The following is a 21,434-nucleotide window of genomic DNA, read 5'->3' on the forward strand; positions in this document are numbered from 1 at the left end:
CCGCCGGCCGGGACGGGAAGACCAGGTGCTGGGCTCCCGGCCAGCCCAGAACTCAGTCCCCAGCCTCCGTCGAGGGCGGGCTCGCGCTAAGCCCCACCTGGAGTACCCCCGCCCCAGCTTAAGGCCCCCACGTTCCAGAGCCGAGCCACGCGGGCGGACCTTCACCCACCGAGCTCCCCACTCAGGGCCTCTCTCCAGATGCTCTCTGCAGCCCGGCAAGGGTGGAGGACCAGAAAAGATGCACACAGGCCTCACAGGGCTTTTTTTTTTTTCCTCCAAGTTTAATACACACTAGAACAAGCCACAATAGAGTGCTGCTAGCCCAGGACTACACTCACCCCAAGACCACCCCACTGAGACCAGGAACCGGGTCCACAGCTTCTGGGGAAACCCACCCATTCCTGGAGAGGCCCAGGTTCCCCTGAGCCCTTCTGTCACCTTCTGACCTCCTCATCTTCCCCTCAGCCTAGACTCAGTAGATGCAGGCGGCTCCCCTCCCTGGGTCCCAGGACTTCCTCCCTCCTCAGTGGTCAGAGGGGCAGCAGGGGCACCATGGTCCAGGGCCCTTGGGTCCGGCTGTGCAAAAGAAGCTGGGCTCTGATGCAGGGTGGAGAAACACTGCAGGGGGGCTGTCAGGGGAGGTCAGGCCCCCACACACTCCACGTAATTGGCAGGGTACAGACCAATGCGGCCACTCTGCAACTGGCCCTGGCACCAGCCCTGCTCATCCTCCTCGCTCATCTTCAGCAGCTCCTCCCCTGGGGGAAGAGGGATTAGTCACTGCCAGTTGCCCTGGCCCAGCCCCGAACCTGCAATTGGGTCAAGGACCGAGGGGGGGGCGGGTTGTAGGAAAACCAGTGAGAAGAAGAGACATGCTTCAGGCAAAGAGAGGTCAAAGTCAGCAAGTCACCCCCCCCAACCCTGAATGCATTAAGCAGGCCCCCACCACTGGTGACTTTGAGAGGGAGGTGAGGGCTCAGAGCAGACACTCTGGGGCTGAACCCAGAGCATCCTTAAGAATCCGACAACTGGCCCTTGGGAAGTAGGCAGCAGGCTTCCCTTTTGCACACCCTTGCTCCGGTTGTAAAGGAGGGGAGAGAGTGGCTGAAGCCTGGGAAGGAACAGGAGAGGGCTCCCCAGGTGGGTACCCCAGGGTAGGTACCTGCTCGGAAGCTCAGCTCATCAGCTTCCTGGCCGGCGTAGTCGTAGAGCGCCCGTACCCGCACCCCCATGGCAGCCTTCCGAGGATTCTCCTCATCTGACCACTCCTCATCCTGCCCACCGCTAGATGGGGGAGACAGAAGGCGGCCTGCTCAGGGCACGAGGACCACCTCGAGCAGGAGCGCCCGGGACCCAGGGCCAAGGGCTCGCCCTCCAGAAGCAGCCTGGGAGAGGCAGGTGGGAAAGCACTGAAAGATCCCAGTCTGACCTCTGCCACACATGCCCATGAGCTGGGCACGTTTCCAGCCACACAGGGCTGACGTGAGCAGTAGGTGAGCGCGAGTGCGGGAACCACCGCAAACACTGGCATCATTACAAGCACTAAGTAGGTTCCTAAGGTTCCTGGCACCAATTTTCAACCCACTTCAGGTGTGAGGGGAATGAAGGGAGGGAGACAGAGGGAAAGAAGGCAGGGCAGAGGACGAGCTATTTCCTTCCCACAGCCAAGTTTCTGGCTCTCACCCTGGGGACCCCGGGGACTGGGGTGGGGGTGCAGCGCCATCTCTTGTGGGCACGATGCTGGTCAGAGTAACCTCATCAGAGCTCCGGCCACCCTTCTCCTTCCTGCTAATTGTCCTCTGTGTATCCAAGGACCACTCCTGTGGGGATAGTGCTTAGGGTCAGGCTGGGCTACAGGCTGTGGTGGCAGCCAGAGCCATTCAGACCTTCACCTACTTCATCACAAGCCCTAGCCTCCCTCCTGAGGTCCAGGCTGAGCCCACCACACCTCCCAGCCCCCCAGCCAGCCTGGAACACGGACCTCGAACTGCGGCCAGTTCATGGCCATGCCTGGCCCGTGGGTGCTGCGCCACCAGTGCAGATCCTCTTCATCACTGGCTGCCTCGATGCCCTGATGCAAGTCTCGGTGGAGTTCATGGAACCTGTGGCCCCAGGCACAGCCTCAGCTTGGGGAGCCCTGGGCCGCACCCCAGGACCTCCCCTCACCAAATTCATTCCACCTGGCCCAAGCCTGGGAGAGATGGAGCAGACCCAGCGTTAGCCCAGACCTCCACGCCCACCTCGCAGGCCATACCTCTCACTGCTGGAGAGGTCGAGGTGCTGGTGCAGGGTAAGCAGCATTTCCTTAAAGAACAGCAGCCGCTGGCGCTCCGCGGCCTGGCAGGTCTCAAAGGCCTGCTCCATGTCCTCCATGTAGCGTGGGGTGTAGCGATGCAGCTCTGCCAGCGTCTGCTCATAGTGGCTTTTCATCTGGGTGGGAGAGGAGGGGCCTGGTGAGCACAAGACCGTCTTCCACTCGGGACTCCACAAGTATTCACTGAGTGAGACCCCCGGCCAGACACTAGCGGCAACCAGGCTGCAGACCCAGCTCCTGCCCTCCAATACCCCAGCATCCAAACAGGGCAGGCGATGCTTGGGGACAGTAGCTTTAAGAGTCTGGTGAGTGAGGATCCCCGGGTGGCTCAGCGGTTTAGCGCCTGCCTTTGGCCCAGGGCGCGATCCTGGAGTCCCGGGATCAAGTCCCATGTCAGGCTCCCAGCATGGAGCCTGCTTCTCCCTCTGCCTGTGTCTCTGCCTCTCTCTCTCTCTCTCTCTCTCTCTCTCTTTACGTCTATCATGAATAAATAAATATAATCTAAAAAAAAAAAAAAGTCTGGTGAGTGAAGGTAGAGATTGAGGTAAGGTCGACCCCCCGGGGGAGGGGGGGGCCAGGTAGAGAGAAATCAAAAAAGGCTTCATGGAGGAGGTAGAAACTGAGCAGCAGAGCGGCACCGGGGTGGCTCAGTTGGTTAAGCATCTGCCTCGGACTCAGGTCATGATCTCAGGGTCCTGGATGGAGCCTCGTCCAGCTCCCCTGCTCCGCGGGGAGCCTGCTTCTCCCCCTCCCTCTGCCTGCCACTCCCCCTGCTTGTGCTCTCTTGCTCTCTCTCAAATAAATAAATAAAGTCTTAACAAAGAAACTGAGCAGCAGATGAGCAGAGCTGGAGGAGAGGGCGCTCGCTCCAGCAGAGCAAGCAACGCGACAGCTTGCCCCAGGGGGGACACAGCGGAAGGAAGGGAGCTGGAAGGTGTCCTCAGCCGCTAAGAACCGCTAAGATCCTCCCAATGCCTGAAACTGAACCGCTTTCCCTGGGTACAGGCTCCTCTTTTAAATGATGATCTGGAGAGTGGGTGGCCCATGAGGACTGGGCGGACTGGGCCCTGGGGCCGGGGAAAGCACCCCCGCCCACCCGCCTGCTCGCTCCGCACCTTCTCGGCCTCCCTGGCGCAGCGCTCCACCCGCTCCTGCAGCTTGCGCAGCTGCTCCTGCGACACGGCGCTGTCGGCCTTTGCATGGCTCTCCCGGGTCTGGGCCGTCTTCTCCTCCTTCCGTGCCGCGTGGTAGCTCTTCTTGGAAGCCTCAACCTGGCACACGTGGGGACAAATGTGGACCCCGCACGCCGAGCCCCGGGCCCCCCAAACCCACTCCAGCCCCAGGGCCAGTTCAGGAAGGGGCCCATGCCTGGTCCCTCCCAAACTCACCTCCTTCAGCCTCTTCAGCCAGGGCTTCTGGGCCTTTCGGAAGCCGTCCTCGGCAGCCCGGCTCTCACGGAAGCCGCCCAGCACGGGCCGGTGGAAGGCGCCCCGCTGCCACGAGCGCACCCGCTCGCTGTCCTGCCCCTGCAGCTTCTCCCGCACCTCTAGGTGCAGCGCGCTCAGCCTCTCAGCCGCCGTGAAGAAGGCGTGCCAGGCCTTCTCCAGGGTGCCGTACTGGGGGCCTGCGGGGAGGCATGGGCTTGGGCCGGGCCTGGGATGCCACCAGAAACGAGCCCACCCACCCCCTCTCACTAGGTGCTGCTCTGGGTGCCGGGCGCGGAGGGGGTGGCTATGAAGACGAACCACAAAGAGGTCTGCTGCTACTTATGGATATACGAGATCTCACCGAATCCTCATCCCCCACCATGAAACCAATGTCACGATCAATAACAGGCGCAAAGCAGTGACCCAGAAAAGTGAAGTGCCCAAAGCCAAAAGAGCTACAAGTGGAGCTGAGATTCAACCCAAATCTGTGGCATCAACCACCACACTCTTTATCGCCTCAGAGGGAAGAACAAACATCCACCCTCAAGGAAGGCAGCTTGTTAGGATGGAAAGATCCCAAGCTCCTGAGTCAGAAGGCTGGGTTCAAGCTTCAGCTCTTCCCAGCCGTGTAACTTCAAGAAAGTCACTTAGCTTCTCTGAACTTCTGGATTCTCCTCTATAAAATGGGTGGAACAGGACCATCTCCAACATAGGGCTGCTACAAATATCCAAATAACTCATGAACATACTTTGGAAACTCTAAACAGCACAACTGTCAAGAAGAACCAGGGAAGCTCTTCGCTCTTCAAGGGGAAGGCATACATGGAATCATGGAACTTTCCATAAGAGGTGCAAAAAAGGAGCTGCCTTGCCTGATCTCACCCGCAGTGGCCCTCTGCTCCTGGCTAGGCCCGGGCACTGGCTCACCCTTTTCCACGGTGCCTCTCCACTTGCGGGCCCAATCAGCCAGCTGCTGGGCATAGGCCTTCTCGATGCGGGCCCGTTCCTGGAAGCAGCTGACCAGGTCCCCACATAGCCGATGCCCATCCTCCACCCGCTGCACGGTCCGCCTATAGTTGCCAGCCTGGGGTGGACAGGAGGAAGGTGGGGTCGCTGGGGAGAAGCCCCCTCCCAGGCTGGGGCTGACAGTGAGGCACCTCCCTCGACAGGTGGCTGGGCCCAGAGGGGGGTGGGCATTTCAGTGCCACCCCCCAAACCTAGGACCCAGCTGCTCACCTCCCAGAAACTGCCCTCTAGGGCCTCCCCTCCAGCGTCTTCCTCTGGAGCCATGGTGTCCCCGCAGCACGGAATGGTGGCGGATTGGGGCTGTGGAGGGCAGAAGGGTAAGCAGGGAAGTCGGACATACTGTTTTGGGGGGAGAAGAAGATCCTCTCCTTTTCCTGGACTTCATCCCCACTGCTATCCCCACCATCCAAGGAACCATCAGAGCTAGGACTTCACAGAGAGGGGCGTCTGGCAGGTTCCCAGGACGGACTGGGATAGGGGAAAGGAGGGCCACTTCAAAGCTTCTCCTTGTGCCCTGAGTCTGCCCACCTGCCCCAGCCCCAGCCTCACCTACCTGGGACCTAGAGATCACTGCAGAGACCTGGATGTCCTACTCTCAAAGCTGCCACTGTGATTCTGCCTCGAAGCTGACAAAAGCAAAGCGGGGGGGTGAGCGCAGGGGCCTAGATCGTCCAGGGCGGTGCCCAGCTCCCCCGATATAGCAACTGCTGTCAGAAGCGCCAGATTCCAGCCAGGAGAATGCCAGGCGGGTCACACGATCCAGCTGGGGATTAGGTGGCGGGCGGGGGTGGCTGGTGGGCAGAGGGCCCCACTGCCCCACCCCCCCACTACAGATGAGAGGGGAGGGTACCTGCCCACGCCGGGCCCTGATACCTTTCCTTGAACAACATGGCAACCCTTTACCAGACCAGGCCGAGGCAGAGGGTGCCCGGCCACACTCCAGTGACTCCCTTTGCAGGAAAGAGAAGACTGGGAGCAGGAGGCCCAAGTCCGATCTTGGCCAAGAAGCTTGAACAAGTGCATTTTACTTGCCTCGGCTCCCTGGTAAGATGGAAACTCTGCCTCCAGGTCTTCTGTGCCAGGGCTGGTTTAAGATTCAAAGCAGGCAATGAGCAAGAAATGTGAGGGGCCCGACAGTCATCAGGGACATCCATCCTGTCCCACAGCAAGCAATGAGGCCCACACGCCTCCATGGGTCATGAGTAACTTAGCCCCACCCTCAAAAAGCGCAGAGTCTGGGGCAGCACCGGGGAGTCAGACAGGCAACCAGCCAATTGTAAGAGCATGCTCCAGAATTGTAGACGAGGGCAAGGAGATTCCAACCCCAGAGCCACCACCCCAGAAGCTAGAGGACACAGTGGCACGCAGCCACTCCCCTCCTGCTTCTTGGCAGCAGCTTCGCTGTCCCTAGCACTGACTCAAGCCCCTAGAAGGAAACCACTTCCTCCCCTGAGTAAGCCCAAGGGACACCGCCAGGCCCATGAGGACAGAGTTTGTGCCCGCTGCCTCCAAAGCAGTGCTCAATCACACTGCTCCCCTCCAAACTGACAAACCACCATCCATCCTTCAAAACTCAAACTGAGGGCGGCCCCGGTGGCTCAGCAGTTTAGTGCCGCCTACAGCCGGGGACATGATCCTGGAGACCCAGGATCGAGTCCCGCGTTGGGCTCCCTGCAAGGAGCCTGCTTCTCCCTCTGCCTGTGTCTCTACCTCTCTCTCTCTCTCTCTCTCTCTCCTCTCTGTGTATTCTCATGAATAAATAAATAAAATCTTTAAAAAAAAACCTCAAACTGAGGCATCGTCTCTAGAGTCTCCCTGACCCCACTCCCCCATCCCCATTCGCACAGCCCCTGTGACCCCTCAGTCAGGTTATATGTTATGTATCCCATCAAAGAGAATCTGTCCCCAGTCATTGGCAGAGGGGTCCATTTGGGTTTCTTCGGGCACTGGAGTTAATATTTGAATACAGAAACAAATGACATGCACCTCAGGGCCGGGAAACCTGCTGGCTGTACCAGCTGGGAGAAAGCTTGGCCCCAGTGGGATCCAGCCCTAAACTAACAGGAGGGAGAGCTGAGGCCTGCAGCAGAGGGGCCTGGGACCAGAGCAGCTGGCCCACCTCGGCCCTCGGCACTTCACCTTGCTTCCTTTGCGTCTGCCCCATTTACCCAGAAAGGACTTGCCAACCAGATGGAGAGAAACAGAGCTGCAGCTGTAAATCACAGGGCCTTCCGAGCTGTCCCAGTCAGACAGCCAGGGGCCTGGGCCCCCTGCCTGCTCCAGCCTCCGGCTCCCTCCCGGGAGAACTGCCCCCCACCCGTTCCCTCTCTCTGGCCCCAGAACAGAGCGAGCTGTGTGTGCAGGGCTGGCACTGCTCCCTCCGGCCTCCCAGAGCAAACACAAGCCCGAGTCCCAGGCACAGCCAGGCCCCACAGCTATGGGGGTGGGCCCTGCATGCCATGGCCCCTGTTGGGGTCCCCAGAACAGGCTTTGCCACAGGCGAGAGCTCAGAAGGCAAATGAGTGCTTCCCAGCCCAGGCGGCCAGCACCTACTGGGCCTGCAGAAGTCTGCTGGGGCTTGGCAGGGACTCCTCACAGCCAGCCCAGGCCAAGGTAGGAAGAACCCCCTCTCCTGCCTAAGGTAGGTAGGTACCCCAGGCGGCCTCCGGCGGCGGGGACCAGCCCCCACCTTCCCAGAAGCCGGGAGCATGCCACTGCCAGGCTGCCCTGCCCGTCCTCCTGAGTCACAGGCTGCGCCCAAAGGGCTTCTGCCAGCAGCCCCTCCCGGCCTCCCCGGCCCCGAGGTGTGGAGGCACAGATGTGGGCGGCCCCCTGGTCCGGAGAGGGGTGCCTAGGCTGGCGCGGCTGGAACCCGGCTGGAACCAGCAGCCAGAGCCGCCCCGAGGGTGGGGGAAGGGGTGGCGCGGGGAAAGGGGAGGAGGCAGGGCCAGGGAGGGGCATAACAAAGGGGCACTTTTGGAAACCCGACCGGCCGCCTGAGGTGCCTGCTCCCTGATGACGCACTCCCAACCCGGAGCCTCCACGCCGGACCTCGGAGCCCGGGGGCTGCCCGTCTCTGGCCTCAGCCGTACGGACGGCGCCCACCCACCGGGCCCCCTCGCCGGCCCGGAGCTGCACAACTCGGAGCCGGTGGAGCCCACGCGGAGCGGCCGGGCCAGGCCTGGCCATGGAGGCTCTAGGGCTTTCTTGGCCAAACTTGTTGAACTTGGTCTCGGCGGGGGTGGGGCCGGCCGATCGCCGCCCAGGGGAGGGGGCGCACCCTGTCTGGCCAGCCCGGCCGCGAACTCCAGAAGGTGACTGGGGGCAGCCGCCCGGGAACTAGGCGTCTCTGCAGAGAGCGAGGGGTCCGGGCAGCGGGGCCCCTTTGGGGGCCCCAGGGCGTCTGGGGGCCTTTGGGGAGCCCCAGGAGGCGGCACGGCCCTCCAGCCGCGACGCCCCCGTCCTCGGCCGGCCTGGGAAGCTGCGGGGGGCGCGGCGTCGACTGGGCGGCACTCTTCCCGTCCCAGCGCGGAGTGGGGTAGCCGGGGGCTCCCGGGGCGGGAGTCGGTCCCTTTGCAAACTTCAGGCGCGGGAGGAGGGCGGGCTCGCCTCGCGGCTCCCGCCGCCGCCTCCCCGCGGCTCCCGCCCAGGCAGCACTCACCGCGTCCTTCCCGGGCGTCTCGGCGGGTGGGGGTCCGGCCACGCTCCGGCCGGAGTCCTGCCGCTCCCGGGCCGGGGCCGCCGCCTCCCGGAGCGCGCCTGGCCCTCCCCCGGGAAGCCCGGCCCCCGGCCCCGCCCTCTCCTCGCCGCTGCGCCCCAACCCCACCCGCCTGAGGCTGGGGCGCCGGGGCTGCGGGCATCGCGGCGACCCGCGGCTCCCGGAGCGCCGGCCGTGGGGTATCGGCTCCAGCAGGAGAAGCGCCAGGGCCGGCCCCCCAGGTGGCGCCGCGCGGGTGAAGGGAGTCAGATTTCGGCTTTGCCCCTCCCGGCCTTTGCAGAGCCTGGGCGACCCGTGGAAGCGGGAAGGGACCGGGGCTCCCCGCGCACCCGTGGACGGAGGCCTGGGGGCTACGCTGCGTTGCATTTTTTTTTTTTTTTTTTTTTTTTTTTGCTGAGCGTAGCTTTCTTACAAATTCCCTCCGGCGAGGCTCACAAACCACCTCCTTTTAAGCATTAGGATTCCCATCGTACAGATGCCGAAACTGAGGCTCAGAGACCTTCAGCCGCTTGCAAAGGATCTGTAGTCGGGCACGACCCGGATTCCAAAGCCCGTGCCCTTTCCACGCACAGCCCTGGGCGCCGATCTGGAGGCGCATTCGGAGCACAGGGTGGGAGACGCGGTGGGGTGGGGCAAAGGGCACGAGCTCCTCCCCTCCGTGCTCTTATTCCCAGATTTTGTACCACGAACCTTTCTTTCTTAAATCTCTTCGCCCCTCCACCCACTGTGTCAGTCACCAGCTTTGGTAGATTTTTCCAGGTCGCCACGCTGCCACCCCACCCTTAAGAAGTCCCTTCTGCCCCACCCCCGGTGCCCCCACCCCGGGATTTTTCGCAGCCTGCCTGCCTGTTATTTATATCCACTGGAGCGGCCCAAGAATGTTCCCAGGCTGACCTAATCGCCACCTGCTTGGCTTCTCCGTCCCTCCCGATCCCTCCTGGGCCGGGGGACCCGGCGGCCGAGCCCTCCTCCGGGCGGGGGCGAGGGGGCGCGGGTTGGCAGGTCCGACGCCGCCCGGGCGCTGCGAGTCCCGAGCGCGCCAATTCGCTGGGGACCGGGGAGCCCCAGGGTGCTCGGAGGAGCGCGCCCCCAGGGGGCCGGCGCTGGCGCTCGGGGAAGCGGGAGGCCAGGCTGTTCCCTCCCCAGCACGTAGTCTCGGTCCTCGCTCCCCGCCCACCACCGCTCCGGGAGGAGCCCGGGTCCCTGCGCGCCGACTTCTGCGCTGCGGCTTTAAAAATAGCGAACGTATGTTTTTGACTCCGAGACGCATCGCTGGGTGCTGCGTTGTTTATGCCGAGAAATCCGCTCATGAAATGCAAAAGGGCCCTGAAGAGAATGGACGAGGGTAACTTCAGGGGGTAGAATTCGCTGCCGAGGACGGAGTTGCTCTCCCGTCCTCGTGGGTGCGTGTGCGTGTGTGAAGTCGTGTGCATCCAGGACGCCGCGCGTTTGGCAAATCCTGAGTAGTGGATCCTGGCCTTGGCGCTCGCAGGGTGTGCACCCGGCAGGATATGACTTCTGAAACCAGTTTCAACACCCAGTCTCTGTCGGGGCATGAAAAAGTCACTTTTCTCCATATTTCTAACTCAATGAAACATGACAGCCGACCCGGCTGACCTTCCAAATGGACCACGTGCCCCAGCTAATTAATGACTGTAAAAGCTGTAAATGAGAGGAGCTGGGGTAATATATAATGACAGCTATACTGTTCTGTATTATTTTAAATCAGTTAACATCCCACCTAGTGCCTGGGGGCCTTTAGGCACCAGACAGAAAGTGTGAAAACACAAGAATGAAATTAATTGCAGGAACCGCCTATTAAAACCCCATTAAAAATAAAGGCTGCAAGCCAGACTGGCAAATGGGAAAGCCAGGCCAGAGAGAGATTCAAAAAACAGGGCTCTTCCTCAGATCACAAGGAGAAGGGGATATGGAGTGGAAAGCATCTGGCTTCCCTTAGATTCCAATCTGGAGAAAGCAGAAATATTGCAGCTGATTTTAATTGCCCCTAAGGTACTGTAGGGGAAAAAATAAACCAAAACCCAGAGAGCATGCTGAGCTGCTTCAAAGGTGAAAGAAGACAGAGCTGCCTTTGGAAAGCCAACCCCCTGCTGGTGCTGTCCCTGGGGCTCAGATTTCTATGCTCTGTGGCCAGAGAGCCCCTGCATACTCGAACGAAGCTCGACCTTGGCTCTATCAGCGCAATAACCGAACTTGAACAGAGTTCAAGAGGAGATACCCGAGGTCAGAGGGCTGGATAGACAGCAACCTAGAGAGGCAGCCTGGTCCAAAGCCCAAGCTCACGACACACAGACTCACTCACCTTGAGTTTCTGGAATGTCCTAACCACTGTACCTTTATTTGTTTATTTATTCAGTCATCCAGTTGAGAAATCATTTGAATTTTTGTTCTATGCTAAACCCTATGCTAGGTACTGAGAATACAAGATAAATAAGGCACAGTCTTAAGTGTAGGATAATGATACAGTGTAGATAAGAAGTACTTTGGGAAAACAGAGCCAGAAGGGACCACCTTTCACCAGGTGATGACACTCGGTTGATCTAAATGAGCTGGAATTAGTCATGTGAGGAGGCATTGGAGGCAGGAGCACCAGGGTGTGCCAAGCCTCTGAGGTGTTAGCCTAGGACTTGGTGATCCAGCCATTTCACTTTTTGGAATTGACCCTAGACAAACATGTGTAGAAGTGCAGAAAAAGGTACAAGGATGTTTGCATGTAGTATTGTGTGCCGTAAGAGAAAGCTGCAAACCAATGTCCACCAGGAGACTGCTGCCTGGCAGGTCACCAAGGTGCATAGGCCATACAGTGCCTAGAGGTCCCAGCCCAGGGATTCCATTCAGGAACAGGGTGGTGGGGCCCAGGCCCTGCCACTCAGAGTGGCCCACTGGCCATGTTGACCATTTAAAAATTCCTGTATAAGGATTCCTGGATGGCTCGGTCAGTTAAGTAAGCATCCACCTTCGGCTCAGGTCATGATCTCAGGGCCCTGAGATCAAGCCCTAGGACTACAACAGGCTCCCCACTCAGCGGGGAGTCTGCTTCTCCCCCTGCCCCTCCCCCTGCTTGTGTACTTGCTCTCTCTCAAATAAATAAATAAAATCTTTAAAAATAAATAAATAGGGATCCCTGGGTGGCTCAGCAGTTTAGCGCCTGCCTTCGGCCCAGGACGTGATCCTGGAGACCCAGGATCGAGTCCCACATCGGACTCCCTGCATGGAGCCTGCTTCTCTGTGTCTCTGCCTCTCTCTCTCTCTCATGAATAAATAAATAAAATCTTTTAAAAATAAATAAATAAATAAATAAATAAATAAATAATCAATCCTATATATACACCAGAGATTTGGAAATAACAATAAACACCAATGTGCAGGAGAGGAAAAAATAAATGATTGAGTAACCTAGAGTTCATTCATAGAGTTAGCTATGGCTAACTCTGCAGCAACTAAAGTACAAGGTAGATAAAGATTTTTTTTTTTTTAAGATCTCTTTATTTGAGAGAGAGAGAGTGCAGGGGGGAAAGGCAGAGGGAGAAAGAAACTCAAGCAGATTCTGTGGAATGTGGAGCCCAATGCAGGGCTTGATCTCACGATCCTTTGATAATGATCTGACCCGAAACCAAGAGTGGGACACTTATCCTACTGTGCCACCCAGGCCCCCCCGACCTGTGTTCTTATATGAAGAGCTCTAAGACACTGTTGAATGAAAAAAACAAAAGGCACTACGTACAAAATATTCAGAGGATATATACAAAACTCATTTTGGTGGCTATCTCTATGTAGAGGGCTGGAATTGGTAAAAGAGATTTTTGTCGTGTTAGAAAATTAGCAATGAACGCGTACTTATGTGTAAATTGTATAATCAAGGAGTTTTTAGGAAATCACGAGTGGGTCTTATTGTCTGAAACAGAGCTGTCAAATAGAATTTTTGCAATGATGGAAATGATCTATAGCTGCACCACACTAGCCACCCGAAGCTATTTCATTTCACAATTGTAATTTAGGAACTGAATTTTTAAGTCAGTTTAATTGTAATTAATTAAAAATTTGACAGGATATGTGGCTCGTGGCACCTGTATTGGACAGTTCTTTTTTTTTTTTTTTTTGTATTGGACATTTCTAATTAAGATTTGCAAGGTGGGCTTTGTAGTTCAGACTTTATCTTAGAGGCAGTGGGACATGTGCATGGGAGAGGCTATCGATTTATCCAAAAAACTCTAGCAGGCAGCCCAGAGAGCAAGCAGGCTTTGTCTGTTTGGAAGGCTGCTGTGTTCCTCTTCATGGCCTCTGGACATTGCCCCAGCATTCCTGACGGGCAGCTGAGTAAAGTATTCTGCTCAACGGCTATTTTTTTTTAAGATCTCAGGCAACCCCAGGTAGAGAAACTGGTCTGAGTTTTGAGAGGGGTTAACCTCAGTGGGGGAAGCAGATCTGGGCAGGACGAACAGCAGATGGATAGCATTAGAGTACAAATGCATAGCAGGCTTCCGTGGGGCCTGTAGAGAAAGCTTCTCCAGGGTCAGGAATTTGCCCGGGGCGGATTCTTTGGAAGGTGCCACGAGCTGCCAGTGCACAGCCCAGGTATCCGCTCAGTTGGCAGAGGGTTCTGCTCAGGAAGGCTGCCCTGCCCTGGTTCATTCAGGCCCTTCCCTGAAGTCTGCTGGGGCCCTCCTTATTGGCCAAAGAGGAGTTTTGGTGGAGGATCCATTTATTTCAAGGAACACCCTCTCTGCCAGACACGAGGCTAGGTGCTTAGTCCACAACGCAAGGCAGACACACTCTTTGACTTCATAGGACTTTTCCACTAAAACAAAATAAAGGTCTGCATACATATTTACAAATCATGGTAAGTGTCCTAAAGGAAAAATATTTAAGATAGAGTGCTAGGAGAGAAGAGGGAGAGCATAATTTCAACGAGGGGAGCATCAGAGAAGATTTCATTCAGGAGGTTTCAGCTTCTCTACCCCAAAATGGCCCAAAGACCCCCAAAGACAAACAGAAGTTAGCTAGGTAAAGAGGGAACCCAGGAAGGGTTGGATGTCAGGAGAGGGCATTCTATACTAAAGGACTAATGTGTGCAAAGGCCCTGAAATGGGAACTTGACCTTCTGAGAAAGAAGGTAGAGTGGGTAGGGCGTGGTGAATGAGAGAGTGAGAGGTCGAGGGTGAGGTAAGAGGCGGGCAGCACCCGAACACTGCAGGCTTTGTTTTATTCTGAGTGCAGAATTTAAGCAGAAGAGTGACAGAGTGTCTTTCTGGATGTGGTGCGAGGAGTAGATTAGAACAGGGCACCAGCAAACAGTAGGCTGGATCACCCACAAGCGAAGAATGGTTTTCACATTTTTAAACAGTTGAAAGGAATCCAAAGAATATTTTTGTGATATGTGAAGGTTTTAAGGACAAATTTCAGTATCCATAAAGTTTTACTGGCACACAGTCATGCTCACTCGTTTACATATTGTCTACGGCTGCTTCTGCGTTGCATTGACAGAGCTGACTGGTTGCGGTGGGACTGCATGCCCAGAAAAGCCTTAAATGTTTGCTATCAAGCCCTTTACACAAAAACTCTGTGGCTCTCTGAGGGAGACAAAAAGAAGGAGACCATTTAGGAGATGGCTTCAGTCATTCAGGTACCAGGGATAGGGGCTTGTTGTAGGGTGGTGGTTGTACAGCTCCCCAATACAGGGATTGAAGACGCGGCCATGGGAAGGAATCAAGAGAACTTGCTGATGGGTTAAATGTAGATGGGAAGGAAGAGGTACATTTCAAAATGAATCCCAACCTGTGATCTTGGATTGGATTCTGGACCAGAGTAGGACATGACTGGGGCACTTGGCCAAATTTGGATAAGATTTGTAGATTAGACATTAGTGTTATTAGTACTAAATTTCTCATCTTTTTTTTTTTTTTTTTAAAGTAAACTCTATGTGCACCGTGGGGCTTGAACTCATGACCCTGAGATCAAGAGTAGCATGTTCTACCAAGTGAGCTAGCCAGGCGCCCCCAAATTTTCTCATCTTGATCATTGTATTTTTATCTGATGTCACATCCAGGAAATTAGGGAAGAGCATATGGAAATTCTTTGTAACCTTTTCGCAATTCTATGCAAGTCTGAAATTCTGTCAAAGTGAAAAGTTTAAACATAAAACAAAAACGATTCACCGGTGTTTACCTTGAGTCTCGACTCAAAAGTGCCATTTACTGAGACAGTAGAAATGTGAAAGAGGCAGGAGGAGAGTGGAAAATCAAGACTTCTCTTTTGGATACAGTAGGTTGAAATGCTGAGATGTCCAAGGGGGTGTGTCAAGAAGGCAGGGCTAGGCATTATTTTGGACATCACCCAAGAGCTAAAGGAAGGTATCGGCACCATGTAACTCAACCTCAGACTGGGGGCTCTGTGAGGTTAGGCAGGCTAAGGTGGCAAAGGGGGACCTGAGAGGACTAGGTGTGGAGTGTCCAAGGCATAGCAGGCATTGTGTTCAGCCCTTTGGCACCCAAGGCTTGCAACAGCCCGATCCAGTAGTCCTAATTCTTCCCAGTTTGCAAAGGAGGGAACAGAATCAGAGAGGTGCTAAGATTTGCTCTAAAACGAGGATGCCTGGGTGGCCCAGCGGTTTAGCGCCTGCCTTCGGCCCAGGGTGTGATCCTGGAGTCCCGAGATCGAGTCCCACATCGGGCTCCCTGCATGGAGCCTTCTGTCTCTGCCTATGTCTCTGCCTCTCTCTCTCTCTCTTTCTCTCTCTCTCTGTGTGTCTGTGTGTGTGTGTCTGAATAAATAAATAAAATCTTAAAAAAAAAAAAAAAGATTTGCTCTAAGACACAGCAAGGACATGGGAATGTGGGAGATGTCTGGCCCCAACATCAGGGAACGATTCTCCCACTGGGTGATACTGAGCACCCACAGCAGAGACTGGGTGTCTTAGTGTTCAAGGGCTAATAAGGTGGCTCAAAACAACAGAAATTTCTTATATATATATATATATAGTTCTGGAGGCCAGAAATCCCAAATCAAAGTAAGGGCAGGGCCATGCTCCCTCCCCTGGTGCTGGGAGATAATCTTTCCTTGCCCTTCTAGTTTCTGGTGGCTGCTGATAATCAGGCAATCTTTGGCATAGAGGGCATAGAGTTTTATCACCCCAACCTCTGTCTCTATCCTCACGCTGTCTTCTCTTTGTAGCTCTCTCTCTGTTTCTCATTCCCCCTCTGCCTCCCTGTTTTGATTTTTTTATTTTTTATTTCTTAAGTATAGCTGACACACGATGTCACATGAGTTTCAAGTGTACAACAGCACCAGGTGATTTCACAACTCAACACATGATGCTATGGTTTGTTGTCGCTGCTGTCTTTAATCAAAGTATAGTTGGCATGTGATGTCATATTACCTCTGCCTCACTCTATTATAAAGATCCTGGGATCCCTGGGTGGCGCAGCGGTTTGGCGCCTGCCTTTGGCCCAGGGCGCGATCCTGGAGACCCTGGATCGAATCCCACGTCAGGCTCCCGGTGCATGGAGCCTGCTTCTCCCTCTGCCTGTGTCTCTGCCTCTCTCTCTCTCTCTGACTATCATAAATAAATAAAAATTAAAAAAAAAAAAATAAAGATCCTTACCAGTGGAGGTAAGAACTACTGGGACAATCCAGGATGATCTCCTCTTCGTAAGACCTTAACTACATCTACAGAGATCCTTTTTCTAGATAACACTCCCAGGTTCTGGGAATTAGGATATGGATGTATCTTTTCAGGGACCACGACTCAAGCCACCACAGCAGGCTAGAGGAGGCCACAGCTATTAGCCTTGGAAATCTAGTAAAATATGACATAAACTTAAAAAAGCAGGCTGCCTTTCTGAGTTGTTCTTCATCCAGTTTTGCTAATGTGCCTCTTTGCAGAATGGATCAGCGGCCTCCATGCTGCCAACACAAATGTGGCTTGGTCTTCTAGGCAGCCTGTAATTATGACAAAACTCTCAGACTCCGGGGCCTGATGACACAGGGAAAGCCAAGCACGAAGAGGAATGTACAGTAAGTGTGTCTGAGAGGATGCACGCTGAAAATCTGAAGTGTTGGGGAGGGTGTGAGTGGATTTGTACCAAGATACCCTCCTCCAGGCTCTTGGCTTCACCAGTAAGAACCACAGCCACCCAGGCGGCCCACTGCCTTCCTCTAGAGACAGTAACTTAGCTGCAGTTCCTTGGACCAGTTTTTTGTCACATGCTCCTGGAGTTTTGATGTCATAGTAGGGACGGGAGCCAAAGCAGGGCAGTGGAGACTGGAGTGGGAAGATGGGAATGCACGGGAATATAGATGTAGCTCCTCCGGTCCCGCTAGCATGTGATTCATCCACCCATAGGCAACTGGCTTGGCTCTAACACAGAGAATCATTTTTATTTCTGCTACTTGGGATTTTTACAGTCTTTGGAAGAGAGTGAGTGTGAGGCACCACCAGAATTCAAACCCCTGGTCTCTGAATCTCTGGTCCCTGCTCTTTCCACGATGGCTGGTGAGAACTCTTGAGAATGCCAAAGAGCTCCTTCACCACCTTTATCAGATCTTATCAGTATATAACATACTGCCAGGAGATTATATAACAACTTCTATTTGTAGAACACTTTACAGTTTGCAAAGCACTTTCAAATAGACTATTTCAGCACTCTGGCAGTTGCCCTGCAAATCTGGCTGCCTAGAGAATTTTCCTGGCATCCTGTACCTATGGTTTTCCATGGCAGGATATTGATTTAGAGTGTGGATGGTGCCTCATGCCCCACAGAGAAGACAGAAGGTGGGGTGGGGTTTTTTTGGTATTTACACAGCTGTCTGACACTTCCAAAGCTACCCTAAATTGTATTTTTGAAAATGGATGCTATTCACAAAGGATGGAAGCCATGCTTTCATTTAGCACTCTTACAGCATTTATTCATATTTGGGCATTGAAGTATGTATAGGAGATGCCAGGGAACAAGAACTCGATGCTATATTCAGTCTGTTTCCAATGCTTTAGGAGGAATTTAAACTCCAATTCCCTGCAAGCTCTGCAGAACCCTTGAGGCTGTCATTTGCAAACCACTGGATGCAGTAACTGTGTGTGGGAAGCCTGCATGCACCGTCCCCATGGATTATGGATTATTTTGTAGACTCAGCAGAGCTTTTGGATCCATAGATGGCTTGATCAGAATCAGAGTCATGTACCGGCCTGCACCAGAAAAATGATTCCTACTAGATGGAAATTTCCCACAGGGAGGCCAGAGTTGAAAGCAGTGACCGAAGGAAAAAAAAAAAAAAGAGCAGTCACCAGTTTCTGCTGCTTTAACAAAACAGCACATCACAAGATTCCAGGTTTTAATACTAGAAGGGATCTGAAGTGAAAGGAGGAACCCAAGCTATACCACCTAAGTACAATGTCCTTCCTACTACGCTATACTTTTTGTTCCAGAAAACACGTAAGCCACATATTGTTTTGCAGATCAGAGAAACTGGCTTTTATTTAGGGTGATGCTCATGGTCTCGGTCTGCCCTGCTTCCAGTGTGAACGCAAGACCTTAATTTGCTATCACCAGCAGCTTTTGAATGAATTGCCTTGTGATGTCTTATGTCAAAGGTAGTGTCACAGATAAGACCAAAACATCTATAAACAAGGCTTTATAGCACAGCCTGTCTGAGGCATGAAACCAGAGCAATGCTGCCCCATTCACCTCATCATCAGATTAGCAGCATCACAAAATATGTATGGAATACTTCTGTCCACCCTGCATCTGTTGTTCCATCAGATGGGAATGGATGACAGTAAGTCCCTAGACAGTTGTTTGTGGTGAAACACAAGATAAGAAAGCCCCAAAGCACAACCTGAAACAAAACACTTTACCAGCATGTTCAAGGCAGGTTTCTACTACTCACGCATGGCTGGGTTTTTGTTTGTTTTTGTTTTGTTTTGTTTTGTTTTGTTTTGTTTTAATTCACCATGGAAAACCTCCCCAATCCTAAAAACAGATTCTGGGAAATCCTGGCTTTAAGCAGGACATTTCCTCTGCTCATGAATCCCTCATGGCTAATTACTGCCTCCCTGCCTTCCCATTTCCTACTCTCTCTGGGGAATATCCTCCCCCATCCCTCCCAGCTCTCAAATTCAGCTTAAGTGGGCCCCTTCCCTGGGAAAACTTCTCTGACACTGTTCCTTCTTCACTCCACGCAGAATTGGCATCCCCTTTCTGTGCCCATCCCCAGCCCTGCTCGAATGCAATGCTTCCTCTCTCAATAAACTCATTACACCCAATTTTAGCTGTAGGATTACCTGTCTTTCCCACCCTAAAAAAGCACACTCCATGGGGGCAAAGAGCATTTTTCATTTCAGCATTGTCTTTCATTGGAATAATATCAGGAGCACAGTAGGTTTTGATGTCAATAGAAATAATGAAATTTGAATTCTGCCTGCCATTCAGCCTCCCCCTCCATCTGGCCTCTCTTACTTTGAACAGATCCTCAATATTACCAACTTTCTCCTCTTTAAGCTGCCTCCTACCCGACTCATAAATGTCAATGCCTCCAACTCAAACACCATCAAGGACACCCCTGTAGTTGAACTTGGGGTTTATTGCTCAATGCAAAGGGGAATGCATATGGTGGAACGCCATTGCAAGGTGTTAGGAAGGACTTTTAGGACTTGGTTTGCCTTGGATGACTTGGATAAGGGTTCGGGGAAGTGGGGCATTGCTCTGAATTGGAGTTTGTCTGGAAGTGGGGGGTTATTCTATGATTGGGTATCAATAATCTTATCCACAAGGTGAGAGGAATGAAGCAAATGCAACGCTAAAGCTGTGATTGGCAAAGAAGCTGCTTTCATATTAGCCAAAGCAATATGGGGATGTTTGGCTATTTTTGTGGTTTGGACAATGTTCTTATTTCTGCCTGTGTTCAGACATGAGTGATCATGTTTTTGTCTTGTTCTATCATGGTCACAGAGTGGCCTTGTCCATTGTTGTTTTGTGCAATTGTTTATTTCAATAGAACACCAAGGTCTAACTGATATAGGCCAGTTCCCAGATGCCAGGGGCTGCTTCTCTCTTTCTCGTAACTCATACCCATGCCTAACTTTTACCAAGCCGTTCACCTGCCCAGGATGCTATTCTCTCTCCTCCAGCCAAACTCCTCTTAAATTCAAATCAAACTCCACAAAATCCCATCTTCCCCGTGAGGCTTTCCTAAATATTTTTTTCTCCACTGAATTCTCTTTTCTTGAATGCATCTAAAAGCCTTGGCCAGCATACCATGAATTAGTATTCAGCTGTCTTCCCCCTGGAATGGTTTGACTTGTTTAACAGATAGTTTTCTTCTCTGCTCGGTAGGTTCTAAACCTTTCTAGGGGCAGGGTCATTCCTTACATTTCAGTATCCCCCTAAAACGGAGAAACTTGCTGAGGTGAAATTCCTGACTGGTCTGAGTAAAGGAGGTGAGTCGGCTTCTGTGACACAGCTCTGAAAACACTGCTACAAGCCCCCCCAGGAAAGAAACCACCTGCTTGCCTTGCCCTTCTCTAACACTCTGGCTTTGTCTTTCCATCTTCCCATGGAGAACCATGTTTGGGGGTGCCTGGGTGGCTCTGTAGGTTCAGCATCTGCCTTCGGTTCTGGTAGTGATCCCAGGGCCCTAGGATGGAGCCTGCCATCAGGCTCCCTGTTCAGTGGGAGAGTCAGCTTCTCCGCCTCCTCTGCCTCTCCCCTCACTTGTCCTCTTTCTCTCTCAAATAAATGGACTTTTTTTCTTTTTCTTAAAGATTTTATTTATTTATTCATGAGAGACAGAGAGAGAGAGGCAGAGACATAGGCTAAGGGAGAAGCAGCGCCAAGCAGGGAGCCCGATGTGGGACTCGATCTCTGGACTCAGGGATCACACCCTGAGCAGAAGGCAGACACGCTCAATCGCTGAGCCACCCAGGTCTATGGAATGGAAGGGAAGGGAAGGGAAAGGAAAGGGAAGGGAAAGGGAAGGGAAGGGGAAGGGAAGGGGAAGGGAAGGGGAAGGGAATGGAAAAGGAATGGAAAGGGAAGGGAAGGGGAAGGGAAGGGAAGGGGAAACTATAGTTGAATTTTTATTTTAGATCATTCATTTCTTCCCAAGACTTATTCAATGTCTCCTATCCCTACCTGTTCGGGAGTGCAGGACCCACCGTGAATGCATTGGTGTCTCCTCTCACCCTTCCATAGAGCCTGGGTCCGAGCGTGGCGGATAGAATGAAAGTGGGCGCCCAGCAGTACTCCACTGATCGTAGCTCCTGTCTGGCTCGTCGCAGAAAATAGGATACACCCGAACTGTGTCCCCGGGGGGCCGCACAGAGTCACCTCTGAGGGTCAATGCCTCGGCCTCTTGCTTAAGTCAGAGCACAAGATTCTAAGCCTGGTTAGCCTGCACGTCCTCCAGCTCATCATTACTCTCTAGGCCGACACTCGGCTGGTTTGGGAAACCTCAGTTAAAAGCCGCAAGTTTCAGCCACTCTGCACAGAGAAGCTGAGATTCGGCGGAGCCGGGGAAACAAGTAGCGCACACCTACCGCGAAGCTGGCCGGCGGGAAGAGTTTGATTTCCACCGCCGGGAGGTGGCTAGCTCCCTACAGAGCTGCCTATCCCCAGAACCAGCCAATCCTAAAGCCCGAGGGCGTGTGATCACCAATTAAAAGTCAGAGGAGGCGGCGCCTAAGCCTTGATTGGCACCTGGTCTCCTGTGGACGCGCCGAGGCCGGGCAGCGCCGATTCCGAGGTGGCTTCAAGTTGGGTGGTCTAGCGGTGGCGGCCATCTTTATTTCTGGCAGATCAGCTGACTGGCACTAGCTGGCCCAACACGTCGGCGCCATCCCGTCTCTCCAGGGAGCCCCTGAGCTCCTCCCCTCGCGTGCCCCAGTCTTCGCAGGAGGGGCGGGGCGGGAGCGAGAAGCCAGATTGAAAGCGGTGAG

The 21,434-nt window shown here is 53.8% G+C and overlaps 2 protein-coding genes across 12 annotated transcripts in view; one reads left to right on the forward strand and one right to left on the reverse strand.

Moving 5' to 3' along the window:
* Nucleotides 1–260: 260 nt before the first annotated feature.
* PACSIN3 (protein kinase C and casein kinase substrate in neurons 3) lies at nt 261–21,068 on the reverse strand. Of its 9 annotated transcripts, none has more exons than XM_072790668.1 (12): nt 8,429–8,555; nt 5,800–5,851; nt 5,321–5,393; nt 4,978–5,067; nt 4,669–4,825; nt 3,703–3,938; nt 3,430–3,585; nt 2,255–2,430; nt 1,982–2,102; nt 1,684–1,820; nt 1,163–1,284; nt 261–758 (listed from the first exon to the last, which is right to left on the reverse strand). In XM_072790668.1, the coding sequence occupies exons 4-12, from the start codon at nt 5,029–5,031 to the stop codon at nt 643–645; spliced, it is 1,275 nt and encodes a 424-aa protein (XP_072646769.1). In that variant the 5' UTR covers nt 5,032–5,067; nt 5,321–5,393; nt 5,800–5,851; nt 8,429–8,555; the 3' UTR covers nt 261–642. The 9 variants fall into 9 exon arrangements, with proteins under 9 accessions (XP_072646769.1, XP_072646770.1, XP_072646773.1 ...); XM_072790669.1 differs by lacking the exon at nt 8,429–8,555 and adding an exon at nt 7,457–7,502; XM_072790672.1 differs by lacking the exons at nt 5,800–5,851; nt 8,429–8,555 and adding an exon at nt 20,655–21,067.
* DDB2 (damage specific DNA binding protein 2) overlaps nt 7,156–21,434 on the forward strand; it is a 37,663-nt gene continuing 23,384 nt past the window's right edge. Inside the window, exon 1 of one of the 3 annotated variants that reach the window (XM_072790680.1) lies at nt 7,156–7,380. In XM_072790680.1, the coding sequence (XP_072646781.1) occupies nt 7,222–7,380 (159 nt within the window). In that variant the 5' untranslated portion in view covers nt 7,156–7,221. Of the gene's footprint in view, nt 7,381–7,785; nt 8,082–20,654; nt 21,430–21,434 lie in introns of those variants that run through there. The other 2 variants (XM_072790677.1, XM_072790676.1) reach the window with 2 other exon arrangements.

Source organism: Canis lupus, chromosome 21 (assembly GCF_048164855.1).
Source record: "Canis lupus baileyi chromosome 21, mCanLup2.hap1, whole genome shotgun sequence".
NCBI classification, from domain to species: domain Eukaryota; kingdom Metazoa; phylum Chordata; class Mammalia; order Carnivora; family Canidae; genus Canis; species Canis lupus.

Excerpts from the sequence above, each read along its gene's own strand:
- PACSIN3 (XM_072790674.1), bottom strand. The coding sequence starts at position 5,031 with ATGGCTCCAGAGGAAGACGCTGGAGGGGAGGCCCTAGAGGGCAGTTTC. Across the intron at positions 4,826-4,977 it reads TAGAGGGCAGTTTCTGGGAG|GCTGGCAACTATAGGCGGAC; the intron begins GTGAGCAGCTGG and ends TGTCCACCCCAG. Across the intron at positions 1,821-1,981 it reads TGAACTGGCCGCAGTTCGAG|GAGTGGTCCTTGGATACACA; the intron begins GTCCGTGTTCCA and ends CTATCCCCACAG.